This window comes from Calidris pugnax, unplaced genomic scaffold (genome assembly GCF_001431845.1).
Source record: "Calidris pugnax isolate Ruff unplaced genomic scaffold, ASM143184v1 scaffold79, whole genome shotgun sequence".
Lineage (NCBI taxonomy): Eukaryota > Metazoa > Chordata > Aves > Charadriiformes > Scolopacidae > Calidris > Calidris pugnax.
The window spans coordinates 1580057-1607676 of NW_015090817.1; the positions used below are offsets into that span (position 1 = coordinate 1580057).

Sequence of the window (27620 nt, forward strand, 5' to 3'; positions counted from 1 at the left end):
CCATCCACATCTATTGGAGTCTATTCATATCCCTGATGTACCCTGGTTTTTCTGCCCTGTTCTGAGTTGTTACAAGGCACTGGAAATGACAAATTTCAAAAGCTAGTGCGCAGCTGGGAGGCACCGCTCACGTTAATGTGTCCCCACAACGGGCTTGGCTGTGTGTTGAGAAAGTAAGTCTTACGGGAACTAAAATACAGCCGAGTTCTTGCGTCAAGTTTCTGTGAAGACTGTTAAAGGAACAGTAAGTATTTATTTATTTTCGTACATGAATAACAGAAGATAATTGTTTGGGAAATAAACTAGTCTTTGTATTCTGCTCTGTCCTCACTTAGAGATTTGGAATAGGGAAAGCCAGAGTTTATTCTGTTTGGTTCTGTGGTTAAATTGTGTGCCTTGCAGTTGAGCACAAACACTGACTCCCTTTAGATTTACTACCCTGTTAGGTAGTAAATACTGTCCCCAAATCAAAATTTCATGTAAAGCCTCTATCAGCAGAGCTATTTGTAAAAATGAATTAAAACCAGAAAATACCAAGTCCAAAAAAAAATTATGCATTCAACAACAAATTTAAGTTTGCAGTGCAAAATGTTTTTTTCTAAATATTCTTTTCTAAAATATTTTGCTTTCTAGAAGGAATTACTGAATCATCTCCGTTTTTTTATAAGAATCTTGAATGTTGCATGTCATGAAAAGAAATAGTGAAAAAAAAATAGATTAAAAAAAATCCAGCATTCAGATATTGGTTGAAGAAAGGAAGATACGTACATAGCTAAAGAATCTGACAGAAGCAAGTCAATAAATCATCTGTGCTGTCAAGTCACCTGTTATTGGTCAGGAAAGAGACCTACTAAAAGACTGTTGTCCTGAATGTCCTGAACAACACATTGAGTCAGGCAATAAAAAAAGAAATCAGAAATTTAGGATGAAAATAACTTCACCAAACTTCAACTGCCTAGAGATAAGAAATTTTGGGACCCTTGTGATGAAGGATCTGGTTCTGGTTAGTAGGTTGGTTTTGGGCACCTGCCTGAGTGTAGGGGTGAGCCCAGGCCTTTGGGACCATGAGCTGCTTCTACAGAGCCACAGAGATTCAGTAGTTATTTAGGAGTTAAATTTTCCAGTTGCATCCTTACTGCAGTGGGAAGTTAGGAACTCTCTTTATTTTTTCTTTGGAATAGCCAATTTGTAGCCTGTGTATGAATGATGGGTATCCCTTAGTTGTGATCACCATAGGTCACTAGGAGTACGGGCCAGATGATCTCTGCATTTGTGCATCACCGTTTTCAGTCTCTAACGGCAGTTGTGCTGCGGTGCCCTGTGCAGCAGGGAGGCTGCCTCCACTTTGGGGTTCACTGGGTGTGTGTAAGGGTAACTGGGGAGCAGAGCGGTATGTGAGCCCCAGGGCTGGCTGCCGTGCCCAGAGGGTGGGCTCCTGCAGAGCAATGCTTGGCAATGCTTAGCGATTCCTGCCCAGGGCAGCAAGGGGGGAGGAAACCTTTATTTATGGGTTTAAGGAAGATGCAGTCAAATTGTATATCGTGAAGGTACTACCTAAAAAGCTTTTAGGCGGTTAAAGGATTGAGTTGCCGCTGCCCATTTTATGCTTCTGCCTCCTCTCCATCTGGCACGAAGCCTAGCGATGGCGGGTGCGACACTTCCAGAGAAGAGCAGAGCGCAGTATGGAGTTCTGCAAGATACACAGTGATGGTGGTTCCCTTTTTGTGAACTCGTATCTAACACACCTGAGGTGGTCAGGTTTGGGAATTCTGGGGAGGATATCGATAAGGGCTCTCGGTGTTTGGAGAGGCTGGAAACAGAGAGGGTATCTGTGATTTGCAGTTGAAATAGCTCCCTGGGAAGGCAGTGCTGGTAATGAGAAAAACATTTTACAGCACAATCCTTTCCAAATACGAAAGTGGTTAGTGGGGGCTGATGGAGCTGCTGCTCCATCTTGGTTGTGCTTTTAAGAATGCTGAGTTTAGAGTTACGAATATTTATCTATTTTGTCAGCATTTGGAATACAGTTTAAAATACCACCTTTTAAATAAAAAGTTCTGATAAGTAATTCCAGTGGTAATAAGCTATAATTAGCTCTAATCTAATGATTTCTAATCTGATAATTTCAGTCTTAACTATTCCTTCTCTTACTTTTAGTTCCTGTTTTGTCATGTCTTAAGTGCAGAAAGAAAGCAAGAGTTCTGTATGCAAAAAGCTTAGCCTTACTTTTGTAATAATGCAATTTTAATAAAAGCTTGGTAAAGGAATAATTTTGCAAGGAAGAAAGTGTTTCATTTGATCTAAAAAGCAGAATGGGTGACAGCTTTTCTTTTTTATTTTAAGCTATTTTTGTTATGATTGTGGAAGGAAGGAGAGACTGTAAGTAGTTATTAGCTAATTAGACTGGTATATGAGGTTTCCTCCATAACTGAATCTGGAGTTTAAGGTTCTGTTGTACAATTATCATTGTAGCTTTATTGATGCAAATGAGATCAGGGAGTTGATATGCCTTGGGTGTAGGAAGACATCTGTCATGGCTAATAAAAAGCATCAAAATCAAAAGCAGTTAAAGATAAATGTGCTTTGTTTCCATTAATAAAATCATGTTTTGCTGCTAGTTTTCAAAAAAAACCCCAAAAACCACAAATCCTCTTTTGGTTTTGGGGTCCCTTTCATTTTTAAAGCCTTGAGTAAAAGTAAAGTTCTGTGTTTTCCCTCTTCACCCACGTTATTATAAATGTAAGAGCTTTAGGAGTTGACATAAATGAATGAACCTAGAGATCTAATTGTATTTGTGGGGAGAAGGGAATGTATGTGTCTCAGTTTGTTGTTGCTTCTGTTGTTTTCTTTAAAAACGTTCCCCCGTTGAGGGCAAAATGATTGATTTTTATTGCATTATCTTTAAAAATATTTTTAATAGAACAATGGCTTCCTCTGTGTGTGTGTGTCTGTGTTTGCTAATTTAGGGGGGAAAAGAGCTCTCTCTGTCAAAGTAACATGTGTGATTTTATGTAGTTTTATCTGAAGGCGGAAGGTATTTTCTGCTCTGGGGTTGGCAATTTTCTGGGTGGTGTGTGCAACTCCTGTATTTCTGTTGTGACAATGTAGTGCTGTATAAGTGAGACACTTTTTAGCTCTTGGAACAGCTTCCCCGGCACCTGGCAGGGATGGTACATCGTATCTCAAGTGCGGGGCTTAAGTAATATATAAGTAACATTTGCTTAATTCTTGCTTAATTTTGCACTTTGTATTCTACCAGTTTGGCTGCTGAGTTTGCTCAGTGGTGGTAATCGCCTCTTTGCAGGCTTGTGGTTTTCTTTGCCAGGTTGGTTTATTTTGCCAGTTTCTCCCAGCTTAAACTGTGCCATGAAAATACCAGCTTAAAGCTTGGCTGTGCGTCCCCAAAGGCTCGTGTCCTCTGCACCTTGAGGGGCTGATTTACGCTGACATACAGATCGTTCTTTGCAACTAAAATTGTCCCACAATGATAACGGCCCCTCAGCCGTGTTTGGTTGGGTGACAGGGCACGTGGCTGCAGTCATTCTGGGACTGTCTCTCTCCCCCAGCCAGCAGCTCCCGGTGCTGGGCATGAGAGAAAGATGAGGAGCTGAACAGGCACCCACAGGACATGAGATCTGAGTTTATAATACAAAGCATCTTGTAGTTTTGATTGTCTAGCTCTGTTTGCAGCTTGAAGGTCTTGCAGTCACCTGCCTCCAGGTTAGAGTTGGTGAGGACAATGCAGAAGGTGCACAGCCACGGTTCTGCAGTCTCTCCATGCATTTGCCTCTCCATCCCATATGTTTGCAAACACTGCTGGGAGAGGGAGATCTCAGAACAGCTTTCTCATCACCTACAAGGATCATGTCACCCCGTTCTGAAATCAAGTGATATCTGGGTTGGAATGTGGCATCTGTTTAAACAGTGCACAGAAATAGTACACAACAGTTTTTAGGTCAGGAAGCTGGGAACATCCTGATCAACTGAAAATGCCAAGGGAATTGGCAGTAGGTGGAGTGTTATTACCCAATCTGGTATTTGGCCAGGGAACCAAAACATCTCTGCAAACCTCTGTGGGATTGTTGATAACCACAGCTGACCAGGACTCACCTCCAAGTCAGCAATACAGGTTCTCTTGTATCTTTTTTTTTTCTTTTTTTTTTTTCCTTCTTGCATCTCCCCTGTCTCTCTGCCCAGTACTTCAGTTTCCCCCACAGATGTTGATGCGACGTCACACCAGTGGCTGGCAGGTGATGCTGGTTCCCAGGCCAAGGCGACCGACAGCACGTTTGCACACAGCAAGTGTTCAGTCGGAACCCCTCGGTGATCATTCCCAACACATGTCTGTCCTACCCCTCTGCTCTGCCTCCTGCCTCTGTGCTCTGCCATCCATCCTTCTCAGTTATGCCAGGGAAGCTCTTAATAGAGTCGCTTAGCAAACTAGATCAGGCAATTAATGGTCTGTTTTTAAAGCCAGCTTAATTTCTTGATCTAGTTCATGCAAGCACAATGGGAGGTGCACGATGTTACAGCGCCAGGGAGGAAAGCAGCAGAAGGCATGGGAGCAGGAGTGACTTGGTCTGCTTGTGTCACTAAATGCTTGTTGTAACAATTGTAAATGGGAACTTCATTGCACGGACTGGAACTCTTGCATCAGTCAGTCCTTTATCTAAGTTGTTTTCTTATGTTTGCTTAGTAAATGCCTGGGTGAGCTGTTGATGTGCTAGCTACAATATCGAGTGAGTCCCCGAGCCCCGCTGTTTCACAATCACATCTCTGTATTGATACCATAACAACAGGTGGGTGTTTGAGGTACCACATCACAGGTGAGGGCTTGGAAACCGCCCAAAGTATCCTGGCTCCTGACTTTTTAGATTCATGTCACTGCCATGAATGTGTATCTTGAGGCTTTATTTCCATGTTAATGAAGTGGGAGATGTGCATTTGGCATAACTAAGTACATATTTATCAAGTTTTGCTGCATAGCCAAAATGCTTTTTTTTTTACTGCTGTTTGGACATTGTAAAATTTTCAGGCACTTTCAGAAGTTTGTGCTGCGTTATTTGTGATCGGTTTTAACAATGTGGCATATTGTTCTGGGTTTAGAAACAGAAAGGTTTTCAAATGTACAAGACCTGGGGGTTTTGAGGCAGTTATCGATGATGGAAGTGGATCGTAGGGGTCAGAAAATATGACACAGGATTTCACCATTTGACCTATTACTGAATTGCAGCATTAAAGTTAGCCTGGGAGGAGAACTTGTGTACTAGGAGTGTTAGGTTGAGTACACATATGGGGTTTTTAAATAGTATTTTTCTGTTGATTAGGGTTCTTTTGCTTTTCAGTTCCTCTAAGACATACCTATTGAATGATAATTTGTTAAAACTGCTCCCAGACCTTACGAGGAAATATATGTAAGAATAATCATTATGAAGATGCATGATGAAAATAAAAAAACTGAAAATAAACCAGAAAGGTGTGTGTGAAAATTCAGCAGGAAAATGTATTTAAGGAAGAGCTAATGGGGAAATTATCTACTAGATGTTGCCTGACATACCTGAGTTCAGTAGTAACGTTTAAAGCAGGTCTTGAGTGTCTGGAGCTGGGAGTGTCTGTGTGAGCCCGGGTGCTGGGAGAGAACTGGTACCGGGACACCCGCGGTGCCTCCAGGCAGCCTGTTCCTGTGTTGGACCAGTCTCACAGTAAAGAAGTTTGTCTTCTGTTTAAATGGAATTTCCTGTGTTTTGGTTCCTGCCTATTGCTGCTTGTCCTGTCGCTGGGTGACAGTATATACCTCAGGCTTGGCACTTGCATGTAAGTCACCTGTCTGCGTGTCTGTTGAGAAAAACACCCTGAGGGAACTTGGTAGACTCGTCTCTTTGTGACCCCACCCTCTGCACCCCATGGTGGGGTGTCCTCCCCATCTCAGGCGCAGAGGAAGGACACTTCCCCGCATAAACAGTGAAACTGTGTCTGGTCAGTTCTGTTTCTAACCATCCTGAAAATTTTCCATGTCCATGAGCTGAGATTTTCTTGAACTCAAAGTCTGCAAGAACAGATCTAGAAATGGGTATATATATTTTCTTCTAAATGCTTGCTATCTGAGTAACTGAATTTAAGCAGGAGTTGGAAGGTACTTGATATTTGCAATATTAAGGGAGAAAAATACATTCATTCTCTAAAAGCAGTGCATGCGACCAGGTTTTTCCAGTAATTGCTAGGAAGAGGATTAATAGTAAAAATTTTGTAATGAAAAAATCTGTTAGCTATTTTTACTTAAATTTGGAAAAAATGCAGGCTCCTTTGTGCAGGTACTCTTTTTGTGTTGTTCCATGGGCATATAGCACAGCAGTACCTGTCTGTGCTCTGGCCATCACGGAACTTCATGCTATCGTTGTAGCACAAACAGAATCCTTGTGGTGTTATCATAGAAAATATGAATTTTAATATTAAAGTTAATGCTCTGCTATGAGAAATATGTAAACTTGGCTTTGGAGCAGCAGTATGCACTTCCTGGAATTCTGTGCATAGCATGGTTATAAATAAGCAGCAGGTTATTTGAGAATCACTAGGACTGATATCTGGTATCAGAAACAGTATCTGAGAGAAATTGTTTTCCCTGACAGTTGATTTTTGAAGAATGCATATGCCTTTTTTTTTTAAAAAAAAGTTCCTATCTTACTAATGAATAGCAAGCATCCATCAAGCACAGTGACCAGCTCACAAAGCAAACACATATGTGCTATTTAACTACTTTATATCTCATCTGTTGCCGAAATTCCCTTTCTTTGACTGTTGAGTATAACATTTCCAATCTAGATCAAAATGCTAGAATTCATTGTGTTTAGGTGAGATTAAAATGATTGTCCGTAGGTGGTTTAAATCTGGCTTTAAAATACATTAATTTCAAAGGGAGTTATCTTTTACTTGTGGGAACATTATATATTTGTATTCAATTAAACAGGATTTTAAAAGTCTTTAGGAGACTATTCCCTTCATTGGTGTAGCATCATGGTCACAGGGGGATTTGGGAGGAAGTAGCTGCAATAACAGAACTACCCCATTCAGAGGCGTGAATTTTAGATTTCATGTATTAATAAATCGTGGGTATCGTGAGCAGGTGGTGGTTTCCCTTCTGAGGTTTTTTGCCCCCATGAAACGAGTTCTGGAGTTTCCAGGTTGTTGGGGTGTTTGCCATGTTTTTAATGGCTTTCATCACAGGAAGGAAGGAAGGAGTCTTAATCCAAGCCACTAGCACCGAGAATTGCTGTTATAAATGAGCAAATGATGATCATAATCAGTGGGTAGATGAGATTAGCTGCAGAGCTGCCTTTCAGCGTGGCCACATCACTTCTGGGTGGGAAACTGCATGCGGCTCTGAAGATACTTTCTCCTTGGTGGCACTCTGTGTGTGTGTCCCGTTAGATTTTCAGATTTTGCACTTACCCTATCAGCACTGTTTATAAAGGACAAATGGAAACATTTATCTGGTGTGTGCACATCGCTGGTGCAGTCGCTCCTCCTCTTCCCAGCGCGTGAGTGCGCCCAGGTCAGGCCCAGCAGGCTGGGACGCTGCTGCTCATGCTCAGATTCTCATCAGGAATGGGGCTTTGATCAACGTCTGGGATGGTTAATTTTCAGTGAGTACTCTGTCACGTTCCAGGGTACTTTGTCACAGCAGTAAGCTACTCGCACACGTGGCATTCTGGGGAAATGCAGTGCTGACAGACAGGAGGAATCTCTCCGTGCAGTGCCTGACTATACTCTGCTTTTTATTGATTGGATTTCTGGGTTGCCCTCCTTTAGTTACTAGCAGGGAAGATGAACTGATCCATGTGTATGTGGTTCAGACAGGGTGATTGCCTGCATTTTGGGTTTGCACGGGGATGCGTTGGCTGCTACTATCCATCCAGCTTCACATTTTGAAGGAAAATCACCTCTGAGATTTAGTTTAATTGACAATAAAAGGTACCGGTGCAACTCTGCTCTTCAGGTGGCACTATTAATCATAGATTGTTAAATGCTGAAGTAGTTTTGAGGCATCTCTAAGTGATAAAGGTAACACTGAGCAGTGATTTAAAGTTATAATTTATTTAAAGCAATCATAGTCCATTCAGCACACAAATATTTTCAGCTAGAAATGTTTTATCTCACATAATTGAATATGTCAAGTGAACAGACTTTATTGTTCAGTGGGAAAAGTGATGAGAGCTGTTTCTTTCTAGGCTTTATTGAGCTGCTAAGCCAGTGATAACAGTACACATTTTCCCTCTCAGAGTTTATCCTTGGTTTGTCCACCTCTCCTAATATTTCATGTTCCTTTTCATCTGTCTGTCCCTGTAAGTGGATTGCCAGAAGTGTGCTGAGATATCTCACGTGAATTTTTATGCTGGTATGAATGGGTGATTAAGCCATGGCATGTGGGCCAGGCTGAGCATATTCAGCAGTCACTGAGTATTGCAAAGATCAGACAGATCTTTGAAGGGCTCTCTTTATCCTGTCATTTTCACAGTTGTAAAAGGGGTATGGAATATAGTTGGTGGAGTTATGAATAATGGTACAAATACCCAGTCACAAAGGAAGAGTCGGGTGGAGAGCAGGTCCTGTTGGCAGCTTGGCGGTAGTTACCTGTGGGAGACAGTGTCTTAGGGTTGTTCACTCTGAGAGAAGGTGGTGGTCAAACAGATAGTGCAGAACGTGGAGAAAAGCGTTTATCACTTCTGTATGGACGTAACTGTGCATAAGGGAATTTGTGATGGCGCTGGGTGGCCCAAATGTTGATATAACCACATCCACGTGCTTAACTTGAAGCGGCATATGAATGGTCATGTCTTCAAGTGGGAAACAGAGTTGCTGAAAAGGTTGGTTATACAGTGTATAACTGTTCCTCACAAAGGAAACATCTAGAATTAATGGAACAGCATTCTTAAAACAAACAAACAAACAAGCAAAAGTTCTAATACTTTGATATCTGTTTGGTAAAGTGATAAAACAAATTTTTATTTGGGGGAAAAATGTTTACAATTCATGCAGCTCTGTCTTCACTGTTTTGATGTTGATTTCTCCTCCCTTCCCTGTCAGATGTGCATATGAGGTTTTCCTTAAAAAAATTGATAAAGAAAAAAGTTTGACATGATCATTTCAACGACATGGTGAACAGTAATTTTACTCTGCTTTTTAGTGCACATAGAGCCTAATTCATGGAAAGAGTAGATTATTACATTGTGCTTTACCTTATGCATAGATTGTCAGAGGAAACAGAATTTTGTCAGTCCTGAACATACATTCTGTGGACTAAGAGGCCCTTTTGCCCTGTCCCAGAAAATGCTCTGCTGAAATAGATAAATTACAACAACAGATAATGTGCAACAATAAAGGGGTAGAAAACAGTAATTGTTAAAATAATAGTACTCAACCATCTTCAGTTTTGCTTCATTGTGTCTCAACTGATGTTTATAATTTTTTGCTTTTCTGATGTAAAATTACTCCTTTTTCTGCCTTTTTTTTTGCATTTGACAGACTAGAGACGACTTCCTGGGTCAAGTGGATGTGCCGCTCAGTCATCTTCCGGTAAGCAGCACTTTTGTCTCAGAGTGCTGGATGTGAAAAACCCTGATGTTACATAGAATTTATTTGCAGAAGTCATCCAGTTACATTTTGTTAAAGCAAGCATTCCCAGCATTGCCTTAGAGGCCTAAAGAAAAATGTTTCAGACAGCAAAGCCCCACCATGCACAGGAGCTGGGAGAACTGGTTCCCTTTGCAGGGATAAGGGAACACAGTTGCTCTCTAGTCTGTGTTACATTTCTCATCATCCTGGATTCTCTTCTCAGCCTGATTCCATCTAAAAATCCTTGGCTGGTGTGAGTCAGTTCATGAACAACATGTGGCAAATAGACCGGTTGTTTCTCACCTTACCATTGATGATTTTTGTCCTCTTAATTATTTTATGCTTGGTAGAAGTGTTTGCTGATATTATATAATGTTTTGGATGACTAACATCGTCTGGATGCATATGATGGAACCATCATTCCATTCTCATATGAACTCATGTCATATGAGCTGTATTGTGTAGCATTGTTTTATCCCTACTTGTGTGTATATTTCCATTGAAATTTATCCATATGCGCAGGCAGTATCTAAATAGCCCGCACATAACTGTAGAAGCAGCCTTCCAGAGTTTAGCTACGTGTGTCTGCAAACAATGTACTGTGAAGTATAAAATGCATGCCTATTTTAGAGAGTCAGGAAGTATTTTAAAGTTCCTTTTTTGTAAACACTATTTTTAATAATCAAACATCATCAGGAAGATTTGAGATAGAGCTATAGCCATGTCTCACACGTTCTGTGAACTGTTTTGAGGAATTAGCAATTTTCTGTTTTCCATCCATATTCTGTAGGAAGAGAACAAACCTCACTGGGAGTTACGTGGAACATGAGAGTTCATATGTCTTTCTAGCTCATATTTGAGTGGAATGCTAACCTTTTCCAAATTGTTTTAAAGTCTTCTACTGTCTGTGTAGAAAATCCAAGATTTCCTGGATCGGCTACCTAACTGGCATTGAAGAAAGTAACTTATTTGATAAGAAAGCTGAAATTCTCAAATAGATTACTCAATAGAAAATTTTCAAGATTTAAGGCTTTATGAAACACTACAATTAGGTGGAAATCAGGAGATATAATCTGTCGGCCTGATGATATTATTTATGTACATCATAAATTATTTTAAAGTCCTAATTATTTTTTAAAGTCTCATCTGTTTTGAAATTAAAATGAAAGCCGTCTGAGGAGTTTTATTTCATCTAACGTGCAAAAAAAATAATGCTTTGAAATGGCTACAACCTTTTCTGACACTGCTTCTGGGTGACTGGAAAAAGTTGGGATTTGTTTCTTTGGTCTTTTCCACTCTTTTTTGAACTGTGAGTGTCATGTACAGTCAGAAACAAGACTGGGTTCAGCCCGTTACTGATATTTGCAGTGACATCTCGTGGACTGCTTCTGCAACTGTGTATAGCAGCTGATGGGCGCACACTGGTAGAGGTCTGCCTGCTATAACTTCAATATTTAAACATCTTCTCTAGCATTTCTTTCGCATCTGTGATGTGAGTGTTCTTTATGTGTCTGTACTTGTGGGCAAGCCCTTTAATTTGCCATTTTCTTAAATGCTTCTAGACTGAAGACCCAACCATGGAAAGGCCGTACACATTTAAGGATTTCCTTCTCAGACCAAGAAGGTGAGCGGGAGGGACTTTGTATTTTAAAACATTTCTTACTTAAAGGTTTGTTATTTTCACCTATTAAAGGGTTGTTGAATGAAATGTACCTCCTTGTCTTGTAGCCACAAATCTCGTGTAAAGGGTTTCTTGAGGCTGAAGATGGCTTATATGCCTAAAAATGGTGGCCAAGAGGAAGAAAACAATGATCAAAGAGATGATTCTGAGGTAAGGTTTAATGCTTGTGGAAGCATTAAGTTATTAGAGATTCGGGTATAATTCCAGAAAAAGTTGTACCTTTGAAAAACAAACCCCTGGTAGCAGTGCTAGTGGCAGCTTACTCCTCTCCCTCCCCCCCAGCAGTTGTTTTTTTTTAGTGTAACATGGTGCTTTCTCAAGCATTGCAAAATATTTCAGCTGCCACAATGAATTCTAAGGTCTGTGTGACTCAGTTTGTGAGCAGGTATAAGTGGAAGCCATGCCGAGTAGAAGAATTCAGAAAGCCTGTGCAAGTCATTTATAAACATAGTGGTCTGTATGAGGTACCTCTTCTTCAGAGGCCATTTCAAAACAGGTGTTAGAACATGATTCTTTATTTCCTTGGTGGCATTGACTTTGCAGAGAGTAAAACTCATGAAAGCACAGCAGATGAAAGACTTCTCAGCGCTATCAGCCATCACCCATGTTAAGAGTTACCTGCGATTAGCCTGTACGCTAGTGTAAGCAACAAGAAAACAAGTTCTCTTTGGCTGAATTTTAAAATTATTAACTGTTTTTTTCCCTTCATTCCTAAGCATGGATGGGATGTGGTTGATTCCAATGACCCCGCATCTCAGCGTCAGGAGGAGTTACCACCTCCTCCGCTGCCTCCTGGATGGGAAGAAAAGGTGGACAACCTGGGGCGGACTTACTATGTCAATCATAACAACAGGACCACTCAGTGGCATCGGCCAAGTTTAATGTAAGTGGCAGTGCGTTGTGGTGTGTTGTGTGTGCAGAGTTATCAGTAAAGGTAGTGATATTTTCCAGGAAACATAACCAGTTTGAATTTGCAAATGCAAGGCTGGAAAAAGTCTTTAGGGAAGACTTTTATGAAGCAGTTTATAAAAGCACATTATTCTTTTCAGTAACAGATTAATCATGATTTTAGTGCTGTGATACATATCTGAAACTGCTTTATTAATGGAAAAAATTTCACAGATGCACTAGTAAATTGAGAACCAAAGTCTGGATATCTTTAGTTTAAGGGAACATCTTTTTTTTTTTTTTTTAAGAATGAAAGAGAGTTGTCCACCCCCAGCAAATCACACACACACACAGGTATTCTGGGACATTCTAGGAAACCTGAAGGGGTGGGAGGGAAGTCAGTGCATGAACAGCATGCCTTAGAATATTGAGAGACAGATGTGGAATTTTTAACAGGAATAAATTATTTTCTACTGTAGAAACTGTTGGAAAAATAGGGAGGAAAAAGGCAACTCTATTAATTTTTAATTAAGTTAAACTGATTATCTTTGAGGAGGTCCTGATTATTATTCAGTGTATAGACTGCATTACCTGTGTGTGCTGGTTGTGCTAATGTGAACCTCCTGTTCAAGCCTTGGTTATGTTTCTTATGATTAGGTTTATGAAGCTGTGGGAAGCTTACATTTTAAAAAGTACATGTAATTGACAAAGTTAAGAGTTATCCTGAAATCATGTATTAGTTAAACATCTTGCGTTATTTTTGTGTAGCAACTATTCTTCCACAATTGCTTATTACAACAGTAATGGTTATTCTTTATTGAATATTCATAGTCATAGCTAAATTATGCAAATGTGTGTTGTCCTTGTTTAAGGCACTGGTTGTTCTTCTTGTCTGATGTGTTTGACTTAGAACTGAATTAAATTTTGTTCTATATGTTTTGAACTATTTACTGTTGAACTATTTGAGCTATTTACTAAGCAATGTGTATTTTGTCAAGTAAAACTTATCAACTACTGTCATTATCCATAGGTAGTTTGGACACAAATGCATAATTACTACTGATAAACTTTACACGTGACACCAAGCTTGGTGAAGAGTGAAGGCTTCAGTATTTTTATCCTTCAAATTCTATGAATATATGAAACCGCTGGGAGCGGAAGGTTGAAAGTAGTACATAACCTCTCACTTTTAGGCCAGTGACTCAGATGCTAAGATGGTCACCAAGGAAACACACTGAGCACTGTACAGTCCGTGGCTGCTGTAGGAACACGAGAGTAGTTTATTTCTTATAGTTCTTTAGAATGTGCAATGGTAAAACAATTGCACAAAGAGGATTTTCCTGAATGTAACCATCTTTCACAGCTACAGTCCCTCCTCCTGCAGGAGAGGCTCAAATGCTGTACTGCCTTCTGACAGCGTCTGCCCGCTGAGAGCTGTGACACAGATGTGCACCTGGCTGTGCGTGCTGGGGATGCCCACCCATGAGCCATGCAGGGCTCCATCAGGGGAACTGGGGTATTTTCCATTTCCCCCACTGGTTGCAGCCAGTTCAGAAAGTTATCCACAGTGCAACAGCTTGTGTTTGCATGGGCTGTCACAAAAAGGAAAACAACAGTTGACATAAAGACAGGGGCAAAGGTTAAATCTCAGAGTCAGGACTGATTCTGGCCATCACAGGAAAGGATAACTAAGGATGGGTTAGTCCATTTGAGTGTGGACTTCCATTTCCACTCAGCCAACTTCCATGCATAAGGAATGTTAATTTCTGGTGTTACATGGCATTGGTGAAGCGCTTCCAGTTATGTTTTCTTTGGATTGAGGAATTAAACAGTCTCCTATTTATGAACCCTGACTAAATAATTATTAGATAATTAAACATAATTATTAGAATAATTATGTTTATAATCAAAAGCATTAATGAGGTTTTGAAAGCAATGGACTAAGTAGGTGTTTTAATTTAACATTCTTTATTTTCTCATTCTTTTCTCCTTCCCATACTTTCACTTCCCTGCTATACAGTGATGTGGGCTCCGAGTCAGATAACAATATCAGACAAATAAACCAGGAAGCAGCCCACAGGCGGTTCCGCTCTCGGAGGCACATCAGTGAGGATTTGGAACCAGAACCTATGGAGAGTGGAGACATTCCAGAGGTAAGTAAGGTCTTGGCTTTAAAAGTTGACTAAATTTCAAGTTGATGTGTTTCTCAGTTGTAAACTAATTACTATACAACATTCATAGCAATGTTTTTATGTGGTGTTTATGGAAGTCGTCCAAGTAAAATACCAGTAACACAATAAAAACCCTAAACAGAGCTATACTTTCAAGGTCCTGTGCATTTGTGGGTGCCTGATAATGAATGCACAATATTAAATACTATGCAAATGCTGGGAGAAGCATTTATAATTCCAAGCACTGCTTGTTACATATATGTTGATAGAAACACGTTCAGTATTCTGCTTTGAGTAACAGTGGCATAAGTTGTAAAAAGAAAGGAAATGTGCTGGCTGGAACTGCCATGTACTTCAGTCTTCTTTAGTGTCTTGATTTAGAGGAGGGAGAAGCTGTTGGGTTTTTTTCACCAAATACGTGGGTTGAGTTAGAATTCTGTGATTTTATTAATCAGGGCAAGTGTTTAATTTATAGCTAGGCTAAATAAATTAAATTTGGTAGATATTTGCAGGCCTAAGTGAGAGTTTGTGCAAAGATGTAATCCCATTCAACTTTAAGAAATATTTTATTGTGTGAATCACAGACAAAATTCTTCATGAAAGCTAGTTTCATTTCACAAAGTGTTCTTCAGAGCAACAAATATATTGCTGAAACTATTGTTACACTGTTCAGCTGTTAATATCTGATTTGCAGATACTAATGAGTAGTTTCTATTATGCATTTTATTCTAAATTAAAATTAACAGTTCTTTCTTACAAGTTTTTAGTAAGAGTGTAGAATTAGTTATAGTTCCTATGTTGAATAATAAAGCATTCTGTCATCATCAACATGAAGACTGTTTTGAAGTCAATGTGAAAACCATTTTTCCCTGTGACTCCTTCACACGAGTAGAATATTTGTTTGTGTGTTCTAGGGGTCAGTTTATTCCGTTAAATATTAAGGCTGATGATCACACATGTATTTGTCACAATGACGTGGCCTCGTAGAAGGGAAAGACACGATTTGTCATTATAAATCCTTACCATAGCTTTTTCTCTTTTGTTAGCCTTGGGAAACCATTTCAGAGGAGGCAAGTGCCAGTGGAGATTCCTTAAGCTTGTCGCTGCCACCGCCTCCTGCATCGCCAGTGTCCCGTACCAGTCCCCAGGAGCTGTCTGAGGAGCTCAGCAGAAGGCTTCAGGTCACTCCTGATTCCAATGGGGAACAGCTCAGCTCTTTGATTGTACGTCTGATGCTGCTCTCTCTATAGAAACCTCTGTTGCTGTAATCTTCTGGTGGTTTGCCCTAATGTCAGTCATTTACACGGATGGGTGGTAATTGCTGGTCTCAGGAAAACCTGAGCGTACAGCTAAATTATCTTCCAAAACGTGCAGCATGATTTCACCATAAAGCAGCCAGCCTTGAACTGTTTAGATTTAATGTTTTCTTTTGTGTGAGTTTGACTTCAGACTCTGCTACTATTTTACCTGTAGTGAAACAAAGTAAGTAATACTGGAGAGTATCAAGTTAAGAATTGCCAAAGAAGGAGGAGAAACTGCTAATGCTCTTTCAGTCATCATCCATTTTGCAACATAATATTTTTTCTAAAGTTCAGTATTTTAACTGTACATGTTTATATTAAAGCGTGTGCTTTCTTGCATCAGGATTTTATAAACCCCTCATAGTTTACTGCATCAACTGTTGTGAGACTAACAAAAGATTAGAACTGACAGTAGGTGGTTCTGGTGCAAACCACCACAGGTTTGTAAATGCCTAGTGTAGAAATAATTGTTTCTCACAAGAAAAGTTTACTTGAGGTGAACAAAAAAATTGTTCTCTAGATTTGTGTTACCCATTAGTTTGTCAGACTGATGATACCACAAAAAATGAGGATCATACACTTGCAAGAAAGGGAATGCTCTATGTCTCTTTGATTGAGAAAGCAATTGTAGGTATTGGACAGAACATCATGCTGAGATGTATTAATTGTTTTATTCTTGGTATGTGCCATCAAGGTACCTTTCTAATTCAGGAGAGAAGAAATCATATTTACTCTTGCTCTGATTAAATAGAATTGTGACTAGGTGCAAATCTTTCCCAAAGACTGTATGCAATAAGTGTTTTATAATCTGAGTGTTATCTAGACGTTGTCAACAAAGTCTAGCTCTGGCTGACCATCTGCATAGGGAGTCGCTTGTGCTGTTGTAGATAACTGCAAATTTTACTAGACTTCACTTGGAGGGCAGGAGGGTAATTAGATAGTTTCAGTAGCAAGATCAGGGCCTGTGGTTTTTTACACAAATAAATAAATGGTATAGCTGCAAAGCTATCTAATAATTCAGTAATTCTATTCCTATACAAACTAGCTCTTTTATGAGCCATTAAGTGATAGCATCTTTCTTCTCAGTGCAATAAAAGTTATGCTCAGACTACACTTGCAAAGTAGGAAATTGTCAAAGCATTAAAAATCTTACTTTTTTAAAATGTTACTGCACACCGTGCAGCCTGGGGGTGTGGGGACACTGGAAGTGCCATAAAAGCCGGCAGTGGAGTTGCTGTCAGAGACTTGCTGAGGCCGGCAGCCGTCTGCCTGCGGGGACTGGTGGGGAACCAGTGCTCAGGACATCTGCCAGGCAGATCCTTTCATGTTAATCTTTAGCATAACAGAGAATCAAGGTGGAATTACATCTTTTTTCTCTGTGTATTTTTTAAACAGTGGTCTTTCAACAGAAAGTGCTCTTAGGACTGATGTTTTCAAGTAAGAGCTGGATTTGTGATACACCTCTCAAACAGTGGCTTCCTTGTCATTCAGTGGTAGATACGGGTGCCCATGTGAGTGGTTATAGATAGGCTGGGTCATTTGCTTGCCTATTACTGTGTTCATACTCACACCCTCAATAGCCAGAAAAGGGTAACGCTGGTTACTCTTTGAGTAAAGACAAGGTATCAGCTATGCAAAATAATAAGTTTAAGAATTACCCAAGGTTTGTTCTCTGTACATAGAGCTTAAAGCCTCAATCAAACCACACAGAAAAGCTGTGTGAGAGAATGCATTTGAAGTGAAATGCTCTTTATATGTGTATTGATTTTATTGAATACTGTATGAATACTGTATTTCATTGAAAGCTGCACAGCCCTGAAGTGGTCAGGCTCTTGGACTGGATGATCTTGTAGGTCCCTTCCAACAGAAATACTCTGTTGATGGCTTGCTTTGTTGCCAGCTCTCATGACTACAGTATTTCTGGTTTTTTTCATTATATGAGATTTCTCATGAGAGTAATAAAAAATGATTGCTGATGCCATACCTGATGCCTTCGAGATGTCTTGGTACCAGCTGTGGGCATAGCTCAAAATTACTGTAACACTGACCTAGTTCTTATGTAATTTTTTAAGTCTAAGAAACAATACTCTTAGCTTAATTGCTCAGATTTTTGCCATTCCTCTTAAAATTTTTTCTTGCCAGACAAACTGGCCCGCTTTTATGCTAAGATTTCTCATCACTTACACTAAGAAAATCATGGGGGACAGAGGATTTTTACCGTAGGAGTTGCCCTTTCTATTTGAGCTTTCCAAAGAAATTTGTAGCAATACACCTGGGACTCACTGAGTTCAAACTGGAATTGCTGGAGTTGGTGTTTTGGCCTGGGGTAATACTGCTGCAGTCTGCCAGTGTTCTTATGACAGTCAGGAAAAAAAAGAAATCATATCTTCCTATAGAATTTGTTCATGTTGACAATTCTCCTTTAGGAAAATGAATGAGCCCTTTTTTTATTAATATAAAGGAAGAGCCATTGTCAACAGTGAAACTGTATATCCCAAGGCCTAGATACAATAAATACTACCTGTTTGCTGGAGATTTTGTTACAAAGAGGGCTGTACCTGTAAAACATTAGAATATACATAGTTACTAGACAGATTACTTGTGTCCTTTTGTTTGGTATTATTTATATTATACTTACAGGTGCCCTAACGATCATTACAACATAGAGTCCTGTCTCGAGGAGTTAGTTTGGTTTCGTATGAAATGTCTGGATTAACTCCAGCCAGCAAAGTTCTGAGCACTTCTCTGCCGTTTGCTAGTCAGTAAGCTGCAAAGCTGTTCATAGTGCTATAGCTAATGTTTTCCTTTTCTCAGTTAATCTAAAACAGTCCAGGATGGAATGATGAAAATATAGATTTTTCATTGCTTGCCATGTTCCTGTAGAAATACTAAAACTAAAGATATTGCAACATAAATACTACTTTTTTAGGGGTTTGGATTAAGTGGTGGAAAAGTAAAATTACTGAATAAACCACCGTGCTTTAAGACACCTTAATTTAAACACATCTTTTCTTTTTCTTTTTTTTTCCAGCAAAGAGATCCTTCCTCAAGACTAAGATCTTGCAGTGTAACAGACGCAGTTGCTGAGCAGTCTCAATTATCCTTGGTAAATCAAAGCTAACTTATGTTTCTTTTTGTTTGAACGTTCTCTGCTTCTGAATAATGTCTGTTCTTAGGTCAGTGTCAGCTGCTATAGATCAGTAACCAGTATGGGCCTGTGACTGTGCCAAGCAGTAACCGATACCAAATTAATATCATCATGGTCAGCAACTAAAATGAGGACATTCAGGAGAGAGAAAAGCACTTTGAGACTGACCACAGTCACGCTAACTTCAGTTATCTACCATAGAAATTCAGTTTACTAAACTCCGGATACATAGTCAGTGGAGAGAGAAAATCTGAGGGTTTCTCAGCTCAGGGAGGGGGCAGTAGCACCATCTGTACTGGGAGCTGTAGCAGCCACAGGACTTTCCTAACAGCTATATTTTTGTGTCCCAGAAGTTGATTTTACTTGGAATGTATAAATCTGTATATGAAAAAGGATTGGTGGTTTACTTGGGTGTAGGTAAAAGGAGCCTTTTTGTGATAGTCCTTGTACGATAGAACTGAACAGAATTGCATCTGGTGTAGTTTTTTAATCTGAGTAATTTAGGTAGTCAGCAGCTTCTGCAATTTTATTTAAGTAGATTCTTCAAACAAGAAAAGATACAAATCTTAATCAAAAGAGTTTTAAAAATCTTTTTTTTAAAAAAAAGATTCTCTCTCAACATAAGCGCACTCACCTTTGTTCTAACTGATAGAAAGCTATCCATGTTTTGTCCTACAGCCCAAGTATGAAGACTGCAAAGGTGGCAGGCTGTAGAGAGACTACTTAAAATAGCATTGTGCAAGATATGCTTCTGAATAAAACCGTTCAGATTTTCAAAACTTTTTTTTTTCTTTACATTATACTTCCAGGATTTTTTCCCCAGTTTTTTAGTTAGAAATGTATTATATATGAATTTGCAGATAGCAAATTTGTGTGTCTTTTTCATGGAAATACTGAGTAAATAGAGTATATCAGTAAGTTTGTTATTAAAGGTGATGTCCTTCTTCTTTCTGTTGCTATTGGGCAGATGTTTACAATAACAATAGTGTTTTTCTCTTTGTTTAATTTTTTCGTATATTCTAGAATTTGTTGAGTGTATCTACATTTGCTGCTTACAGATGCATGTAATAGCTGCTGTTCAAAACTGCTTCTCAGTGTTACCCCTCTCAACTTTCTCTTCTGGGTACACAGTGGTGTGGTTTCCAGTGCAATTACACCTTCGCTGTCTGCTCTCTCCACTAGACAGAGTCAACTCCTAATGCAGGCTGTTCCAGAGCTGTTCTGCTTCCCTATTTAATATCACTTCATGGAGCCTGGGGTTCTTTAACCAGTGTAATCAGATCGGGATTGGGGCTGTGTCTTTCACATTGTTACTGTAGAACTCTCATTTCATTAGCAGATGCTCAAAACAGCAGAATTGAAAGCATTGTCTAAAACGGGGATATTACTGGATCTTAACCATATTTAATCCTTACAAAGCTAATGATAATTTGTCTTCTAGCAACTAAATACATACCTTCTTTCTAAATACAGTGCTGCTCTTGACTATTAATACTTACTGAAAAATCATAGTCTCCGTTCCATCTTTTCCATCTGACTACTTCTGTGCACTCACTGATGACCAGATGGGATCCATTTTCTTTTTAAATACCATGTTTATGGGCAGAACATGCAAAATTTGTTTGGGGAGGGGGAAATCATGTTACATTTAGAATAAGTGTTCTTACTATTATCATCATTAGTAATACTGAACTTACAGAATTGGATGCAAGAACTTTTGAGATTAGTTCCCAGTGGATTTTGTATGAGATTCTAACTTGGTTATCAGTGATTGATGACTCACTTCTTTTGCTGTTATCTTAAACATTATTTCCATCTAATTGCTCTCATTCAATAAATTTGAGTGTCTGTGATTCCTTACTCCTAAAGATGTGACAGTAATCTGTGACCTTCATCACTAAATATACTTATCTGTAACATTAATTATCATTTAACAGCAGAGTGGTCCATCTAGGAGAGCTCGTTCTTCAACTGTCACAGGTGGTGAGGAACCAACGGTAATAATACTCTTTATCAAGCACTATCTCTAAATAAAATATGGGTAGATTTAGATCTTGCACAATAAGGAACTTTTTTTTTTCACAAAGCAGCAGTGTTAAATGAAACGCAGCCACTAAATGGTTATAATTTTGTTGTTTCAACTTTTCTCAAAATTTCTCTAAAACACTCCAATGTCACTCAAATACTAGTGTGTTTTAATTATGTGAATATGCCACTGAGTTTGAAGAGAGCCTATGTACTATGGAAATACCCTAGGCTTCTGAAAAATGAAAGATACAGCACCTAGTTCTTTAAGACCTGATATTGAGAGAGTCTGGGGTTAGAAACATCAAATTAGTGTACATGTAGCTGTGTTTTTAGCTGGCATCTGCCTCCCCTTACTCTTCACGGGACTAATTCCTTTTAATTCTTAAGTTCATCTTAACTTGGGAACCGTGGAGCTACAGTAATATATAGCTCTTAATGGTCTTAATGGCCAGATTTCATTTTCCAGTAGTTGTTCAGCAGTGCAAGGCTGAATTTTTGCTTTGATCATCCAATAAAATTCTGGAAGTGCTTTTCTGAAAGTGTAATACAAAGAAAGTGGTTCTAATTTATATTGGACTTTGTCAAAAACATCCCATTCTCTTTTAGCCTGATTAAATGTCAGTCTGAAACAACTTATTTCATGGAAATCATTTTACAGTAACTATCATAAATAGCTTTTATGAATATTTTTTATTAAATTCTTTACTTTTTACAAGTTTGACGTTCTTCAGCCTCAGTCCCTAACGAAGCTTAATTAAGTGATGATGGCCCTTTTCACCACTGGCTGGGCTGCAGGACATCCTGAGCAGGACGCACCCCTTCCCGTGCCCTGCTGCGCTGGAGCTGGTGTAACTCCTCGTGGCTCCTCAGGAGCAGCCCCAGCACAGGGCTCTCTCTGCTGGGAACTGGTTCTCAGCAAGAAGAAGAGAGGCGTTGCTCTGGAGAGAGAGCCATCACCCTGCCTGGCTCTGCCCAAGAGTGGCATACCCTGATTGATTGCGCTAATTACTGATGGTTTGTGTGAGACCTGGTGTGCCCGTCATGGACCCCTCTGTCGAGTGTGAATGAGACAGGGACCAGTCAGCCTTGGTTTGTAGTTTCTCTTGGCCAGCCTTGGGGCCTGAGGAAGTACCCAAACCAACGGTAGGGGATTTTTTTCTCCCTGTGGGTCCAAGCCTAAGCGTTTAAAGAGCTCATAGGAAACTGATACACTGAATATTATGTGTAATGTAAAAATGTTCCATCTGCCCGAGGTTTGGCATGGCTGACTTTTTATATTGTTTGGTGCAAGAAGATAAGTAAAGGTGTTACTTGAGTGTGTGTGATGAAGTAGGTGTTGATGGTTGTAGATAAAGTGCGTGTTTGGGTAAACACATCTGTGGTTATTAACCAGTTTGCTTCGCAGGAATTTTTAATTTTTTTTTAAGTCCCCAAGGACCTTGACCGTTTCTCTGTGAAGGCTGCTCTGTAAAACGAGTCTGAGCAAAACAGAAGTTAATGCATCGTGTGTCCCAGCATCTCCGTTCTCGTGATGTTTTGTCCTTAACCATAATACTTTTTTCTCCCCACTATTTACTGAAGACAGTTGTTAAAAAGTGTTCAGTTTTTGGGTAAAAGGCTCTTGATAAACCTCCCAAGTTTCTAGTCTATGTGGTAGAATATCTTTTACCCTGGTATCTGACATATAGAAAGGAGATGGAAGAGCAAATTCTGATTTGCCGATTGTATTATGGGTTGCATTAAACCACATGAGTAGTAAGGAGAAAGGCTGCTGGTACCTGGATTTATTTTGGCAGAGAGTTAGGGAGAAAGGAGAGATCAGGTGGTGTAACCAGAAAGATCTTTCTGGTCTTTCCGTAGCCTCAGAGTTGACGTTGATAATGTGCAGCGTGCCATCTTAGAGTGAGTGAATAGATTGTGTATTATTACAACTAAATGATTCAAGATTTTAATGTAAAATTTCTGAATTATGCACACCACCTATTTACTCTGCACTGTAGACGATATTAATAGCCTGAAATGAATAAACATGGAAGAATATGTGGCAGCCACCCGTTGGTCCAGAAAATCTGCTAATCACTGTCAGCCCTCTCAGTTTCTCCCACAATATCAGATACCGTAATTATCTAATTTTTAACTAAAACATTGTCTGTGGACTGTTTTCAGACCACTTACTGTGGCCCTGGTGGCCACTGATTAACAGTTTGGAAACCATTAAACAGTCTTGGAAAGGGTTGTCATCTTCTCATTGCCTGCCAGCCCCGTGAACTAAGCCAGTGGGAAAATACCAGGGGCTTTCCAGCACCTGACTGGTTCAGAGAGAAAGCAATCAGAGTCTCATAGTTTCTTTCAGTGGGTATTGCTCAGTGTCATCATCTGTTTTTCCCCTGTTCTCTTGTTTGCCTCGCTGGAGGCCAGGAGACCTGTCCTTAATTATACAGGCAAGGGGTGCCTTAAGGGAAGGGGAGTCCCCAGCTGGGAAGTGGCTGAGCTTAATGAACAGCTGGATTTATGCAGAGTGTATGCTCTGAAAACTCCCTAGGCAGCCTCCCCTTCCAAAATGCAGGCTCGGGTGCAGACAGAGTCAATGGTAACAGTTCTCTCTAGGCTGTTTCTTCAAGGAGCTCTGCTGTTTGTGCTACAGTGCGTTATTTTTTTCTGCTGCATTTCCCAGAGAACAATGTCCAGTTGGTTTAAGCATTGGCTGTTTTCCTCACAGGAAGTCCACCAGACAACATCAGCAACACACAATAATATCATTAGGGGGTTGAATAGTGGCATAACTTGTTTAATGACAATTTGTACCTTTGGCACCCTTGTCGTTATCTGTGTATTTTCATTGGAACAGTGTCTTTCTCGTGGAACTTTTAGTCAAAAAATTTTTTCATACTAAATTTGGGGCTCAGATTTAGGGTGTATCTTGTGTCTTCAGGACACCTAACCCTGAGTGCAACATTTGTAACTGTAACAAAATGGTTAAACTTCAGGTTTTAAACCTTTTCTTGCAACTGATTCAAGGCATTCTGTGGTAAAGAAAACAGAACTTGACTGCATGGTTACTTCAATTCTTCTTTATCTATACTATTAAAAGGGAAAAAATCCACCTTTTTAAGGAAAAAAAGTTAACCCATAAAGTTCTTTTTTGTCTTTATGTGTAATCTACAAATTAAAAAGTTTGAGGGCATATAAGCTTAGCTGTTTTCTGAACAAGATACTTCAGTCTGTGGAAAAATGAATCAAATTATCTACTGTGAGAAAAAATTCTTTGACTCAAAGGTGCATGTGGAAGAGCTTATATTAAATGAAATCAGAAACCATATTGTTCTGTATATTTTTTTAAGAATAAATTGTTTTTTAAAACAATAAATTTATGAAATATTATTTTTTAGCACTTACAAAATAACGATACAGTAATTTCTTGCTTGAACAGCCTTCAGTGGCCTATGTACATACCACGCCGGGCTTACCGTCAGGCTGGGAGGAAAGAAAGGACGCCAAGGGCCGGACTTACTATGTCAATCACAACAACCGAACCACGACATGGACACGGCCCATTATGCAGGTAGGAACATCTATTATAACGCCTCATTTAGACAGCAAACACTTGGCATCTATTGAGTATCATTTCAGTTGAAGCAGTTCTTCCAAACTCTGAAATTAAAAAAAAAAATAAAAAATCTTAAGCGTTGTCCTGATAACTCAGGATAATCATAAAAAATGTCAATGACTGGGATTTTTTTGTTACCGCTTTTAACTGTGTTAAGGTGGAGATGGAATTGATTGCTAGAGGGGAAGGAATTTACAGTGGGGTACATATGAACTCATAAAAGGAGGCAAATGCATTCTTAGGATTGAATTTGAAACTTGTGTTGATCTGTTAATAGTACCATACATTATTTGCCCTTCTAATGGACTTAAATATTTGATGTTTAAGAAAGTATATTTGGTATTTCCTAATAGGAGTAAATAATTACATCATTTTTTAAGTGTGCTAAGTCTGGATGAGCTGTGTTTCTGCCACCTTGCTCACTTGGTTTTGTCTCTGACCAAGCTTGCGGAAGACGGGATGATCGGGTCGGCAGCGAACAGCAGCAACCATCTGAGCGAGCCCCAGATCCGACGGCCCCGAAGCCTCAGTTCTCCCACTGTCACTTTGTCTGCTCCACTAGAGGTGAGAAACTGTTCCCAAGAAAGATCACTCATGTCTGACTTCTCTTTCTTTGGTGTCCTTACAACTTTTAATTTCCTTTTTAGTTATGCAACAAAGCCATTTTTCCCATTATTGATTTTGCCCTAATACAGTGAGGTTTTCTTTAGCAGTTTTCTGCCTGGATCTTTATACTGTACAATAGTATTGCTTAACTTTTATGGTGATTGAATGATGTATTTTATATACGATTATTTGGTTTGGTCAGCTAAAACTTAACCTGTTGATGTCTGAAACATATGTCATTGTTCCCTTTCAAGTGCTGTGAGTGTACAGGAATATTTTTTTAAGTTGAAACATTTATTTTGATGCTGATAAATGAAAACAATACATGCATTGAGTTTGGAAAATCTTTGGCCATTATCATTGCAGAGGGAAGTGATAGAACACTGTGTCCTTCACAGCAAAAAGCTCAGTATGTTATAAGGAGCAGACTTCAGTTAAGTTCTAGGAAATCAGTCCCAGCACTTAATTCTAGTATTAATTAGAATCTGGAATGGAAAACGGTTTGCTATGACAGCAAGTTTTATTCATTCTACATTATTGAGTGTTATTTGATAAATCCTAGCATCTCTCATTTCCCTCAGGGTATGAAGGACTCCCCGGTGCGCAGGGCAGTAAAGGACACCCTTTCCAACCCCCAGTCCCCACAGCCCTCCCCGTACAACTCTCCCAAACCCCAGCACAAAGTCGCACAGAGCTTCCTTCCTCCGGGCTGGGAGATGCGAATCGCGCCCAACGGCAGGCCCTTCTTCATCGATCACAATACGAAAACTACCACGTGGGTAAGAGAAGTTCTGGAGAATGAGTTTTAAATCAGAGGCCATCTTTTAAGTGGCATCTGTTTATGTCTTTGTTTTTCTGTCTATATACCGCCCGTGTCATTGTGGCATTTGTCTTGTCTTTAAGAGGGGATGTGTCAGCCTGACTTTTCATAAAACAGATGCAGGGATCTCTCTGAACCCTCCCTGCAGTCACATACTGTAGCAATAGACCCGAGTAACTTCTTTCCTGAAATGACTGCAGTGCTGCCATTGCTGCTGTCAGAGAAAGGAAACTCATATGTTGATATCCTCCTAGGTTTTGGTGCATCTATACCTCCTATACCATGCAATAGTGGTTTGCATTTTGTATTTGACCTTTTTATACTTGACAAATGATTGCATACAAGTTCTGTTCTCCAGATTTGGGGTTTAGAGGCACACAGTACGATGGAGACTTGGATCATTTAGTGTGAGAGTGTCCAGAATTGTATTGTGTTTGGCTGTGACTAGGGCTGCTTTTTTATTAATATAATGTATTATATTTTTGTATTTCTGTTACAGGAGGATCCACGACTGAAATTTCCAGTGCATTTGAGATCAAAAGCGTCTTTGAACCCTAATGATTTGGGCCCTCTTCCTGTAAGTGATAATGTCTTTGTATTTTAATATATACCTGTTCTCTCACGTGATCTGATCTATTGCAGTCACATAGTGTATGTGGACACAAACGTTGCTGTCATCGCTTTTCTGAAGATATAAAAGCTATGTTTATGTATAGCACCAAAAAGCTTTATTGTGATCTGTCAATCAGTCAGGCTCTTTGAAGCCATCCCATAGTATTTCTGAAATGATTACATGTTTCTTTGCTTATCTGAAGCCTTTGAGCTTTGAAGAAACTTACCTTTGTTTTATCTCTGACTGTGTGCTGTGAGATAATTACCTGTTGCTGGGGCAGATTGTTCAAAGGGAGCTCTAGTACTGTACCAGCATATACTGGCATTCAGAAATTGAAATACATTTAGCTTTTTTCAATGAAAGTTCCATATTCTGCAGAGAAAATTATCATTTTATCATCAGAAGTTTTGTGACACTTGTAACCGAAGTATAATACCGATGATACAGCCATGTCAAATATAGAGCTTTGCTTTGTTTTTAAAAAACTGCATCCGTAAAGGCAGAGACGAGGCTAGGAAAGCCAACGCTTTTCCCAAAATGCTGATTTTTACAGCATAGTGTTGAGTTAGCTCATTGTCTCATATATATATATATGAGACATACATATACACTAAGCATACCTTTGAGAAACTGCCATTGACATTGTATTTGGGACACCGGAAACCTTAGTGTCAAGGAGCCACTAATTGTCACCAGTACTCTTGGTGTTTTATGGAGAGGCTGTCTGCAAATGGCTGTGCCAGCAGAGTTTGCTCTCCCGCCCTATAGAACGTGGCAGTTGACAATATTTGAGTTGTAAACAGTTGGAATAACAAGTCTTTAATCCTGCTCATTTTCACTGAGCTGGGTCGCAGTCCTTCAGATACACTGAGCATGCGTTAATCTTCAAGGACACGTTCCTTAGACAGGAGGCACCACACGGGAGTAATCGAGGGACCAATTTACAATTTCTTGTGTTAATTGCAAGAGGTAAAACATGCAGTGAAATCAGGGTGGCCTGAGTATCACTGGAAATACGTAATTAGTAATGGATTTGCACTGAGTTAATCCATTTTTGAGTGAGGTAAGAATGACTACAGAATTTAATAAGAGTTTCCCAAAAAAGATTGAAACTGAATCATTTCTTGCCAGTATTTTATAGAAGTCTG

The 27620-nt window shown here is 39.5% G+C and overlaps 1 protein-coding gene across 7 annotated transcripts in view; it reads left to right on the forward strand.

Moving 5' to 3' along the window:
• The window catches only part of NEDD4L (neural precursor cell expressed, developmentally down-regulated 4-like, E3 ubiquitin protein ligase), a 101635-nt gene that overhangs the window by 56525 nt on the left and 17490 nt on the right, over window positions 1–27620 (forward strand). For 4 of the 7 annotated variants that reach the window (XM_014939769.1, XM_014939771.1, XM_014939764.1 and 1 more), the window contains 12 exons: window positions 9520–9570; window positions 11172–11233; window positions 11338–11440; window positions 12007–12173; window positions 14199–14331; window positions 15396–15572; window positions 18682–18756; window positions 20736–20795; window positions 24257–24388; window positions 24878–24997; window positions 25621–25818; window positions 26359–26436. In XM_014939769.1, the coding sequence (XP_014795255.1) occupies window positions 11187–11233; window positions 11338–11440; window positions 12007–12173; window positions 14199–14331; window positions 15396–15572; window positions 18682–18756; window positions 20736–20795; window positions 24257–24388; window positions 24878–24997; window positions 25621–25818; window positions 26359–26436 (1290 nt within the window). In that variant the 5' untranslated portion in view covers window positions 9520–9570; window positions 11172–11186. The remainder of the gene's footprint in view (window positions 1–9519; window positions 9571–11171; window positions 11234–11337; window positions 11441–12006; window positions 12174–14198; window positions 14332–15395; window positions 15573–18681; window positions 18757–20735; window positions 20796–24256; window positions 24389–24877; window positions 24998–25620; window positions 25819–26358; window positions 26437–27620) is intronic. The other 3 variants (XM_014939770.1, XM_014939767.1, XM_014939768.1) reach the window with 1 other exon arrangement.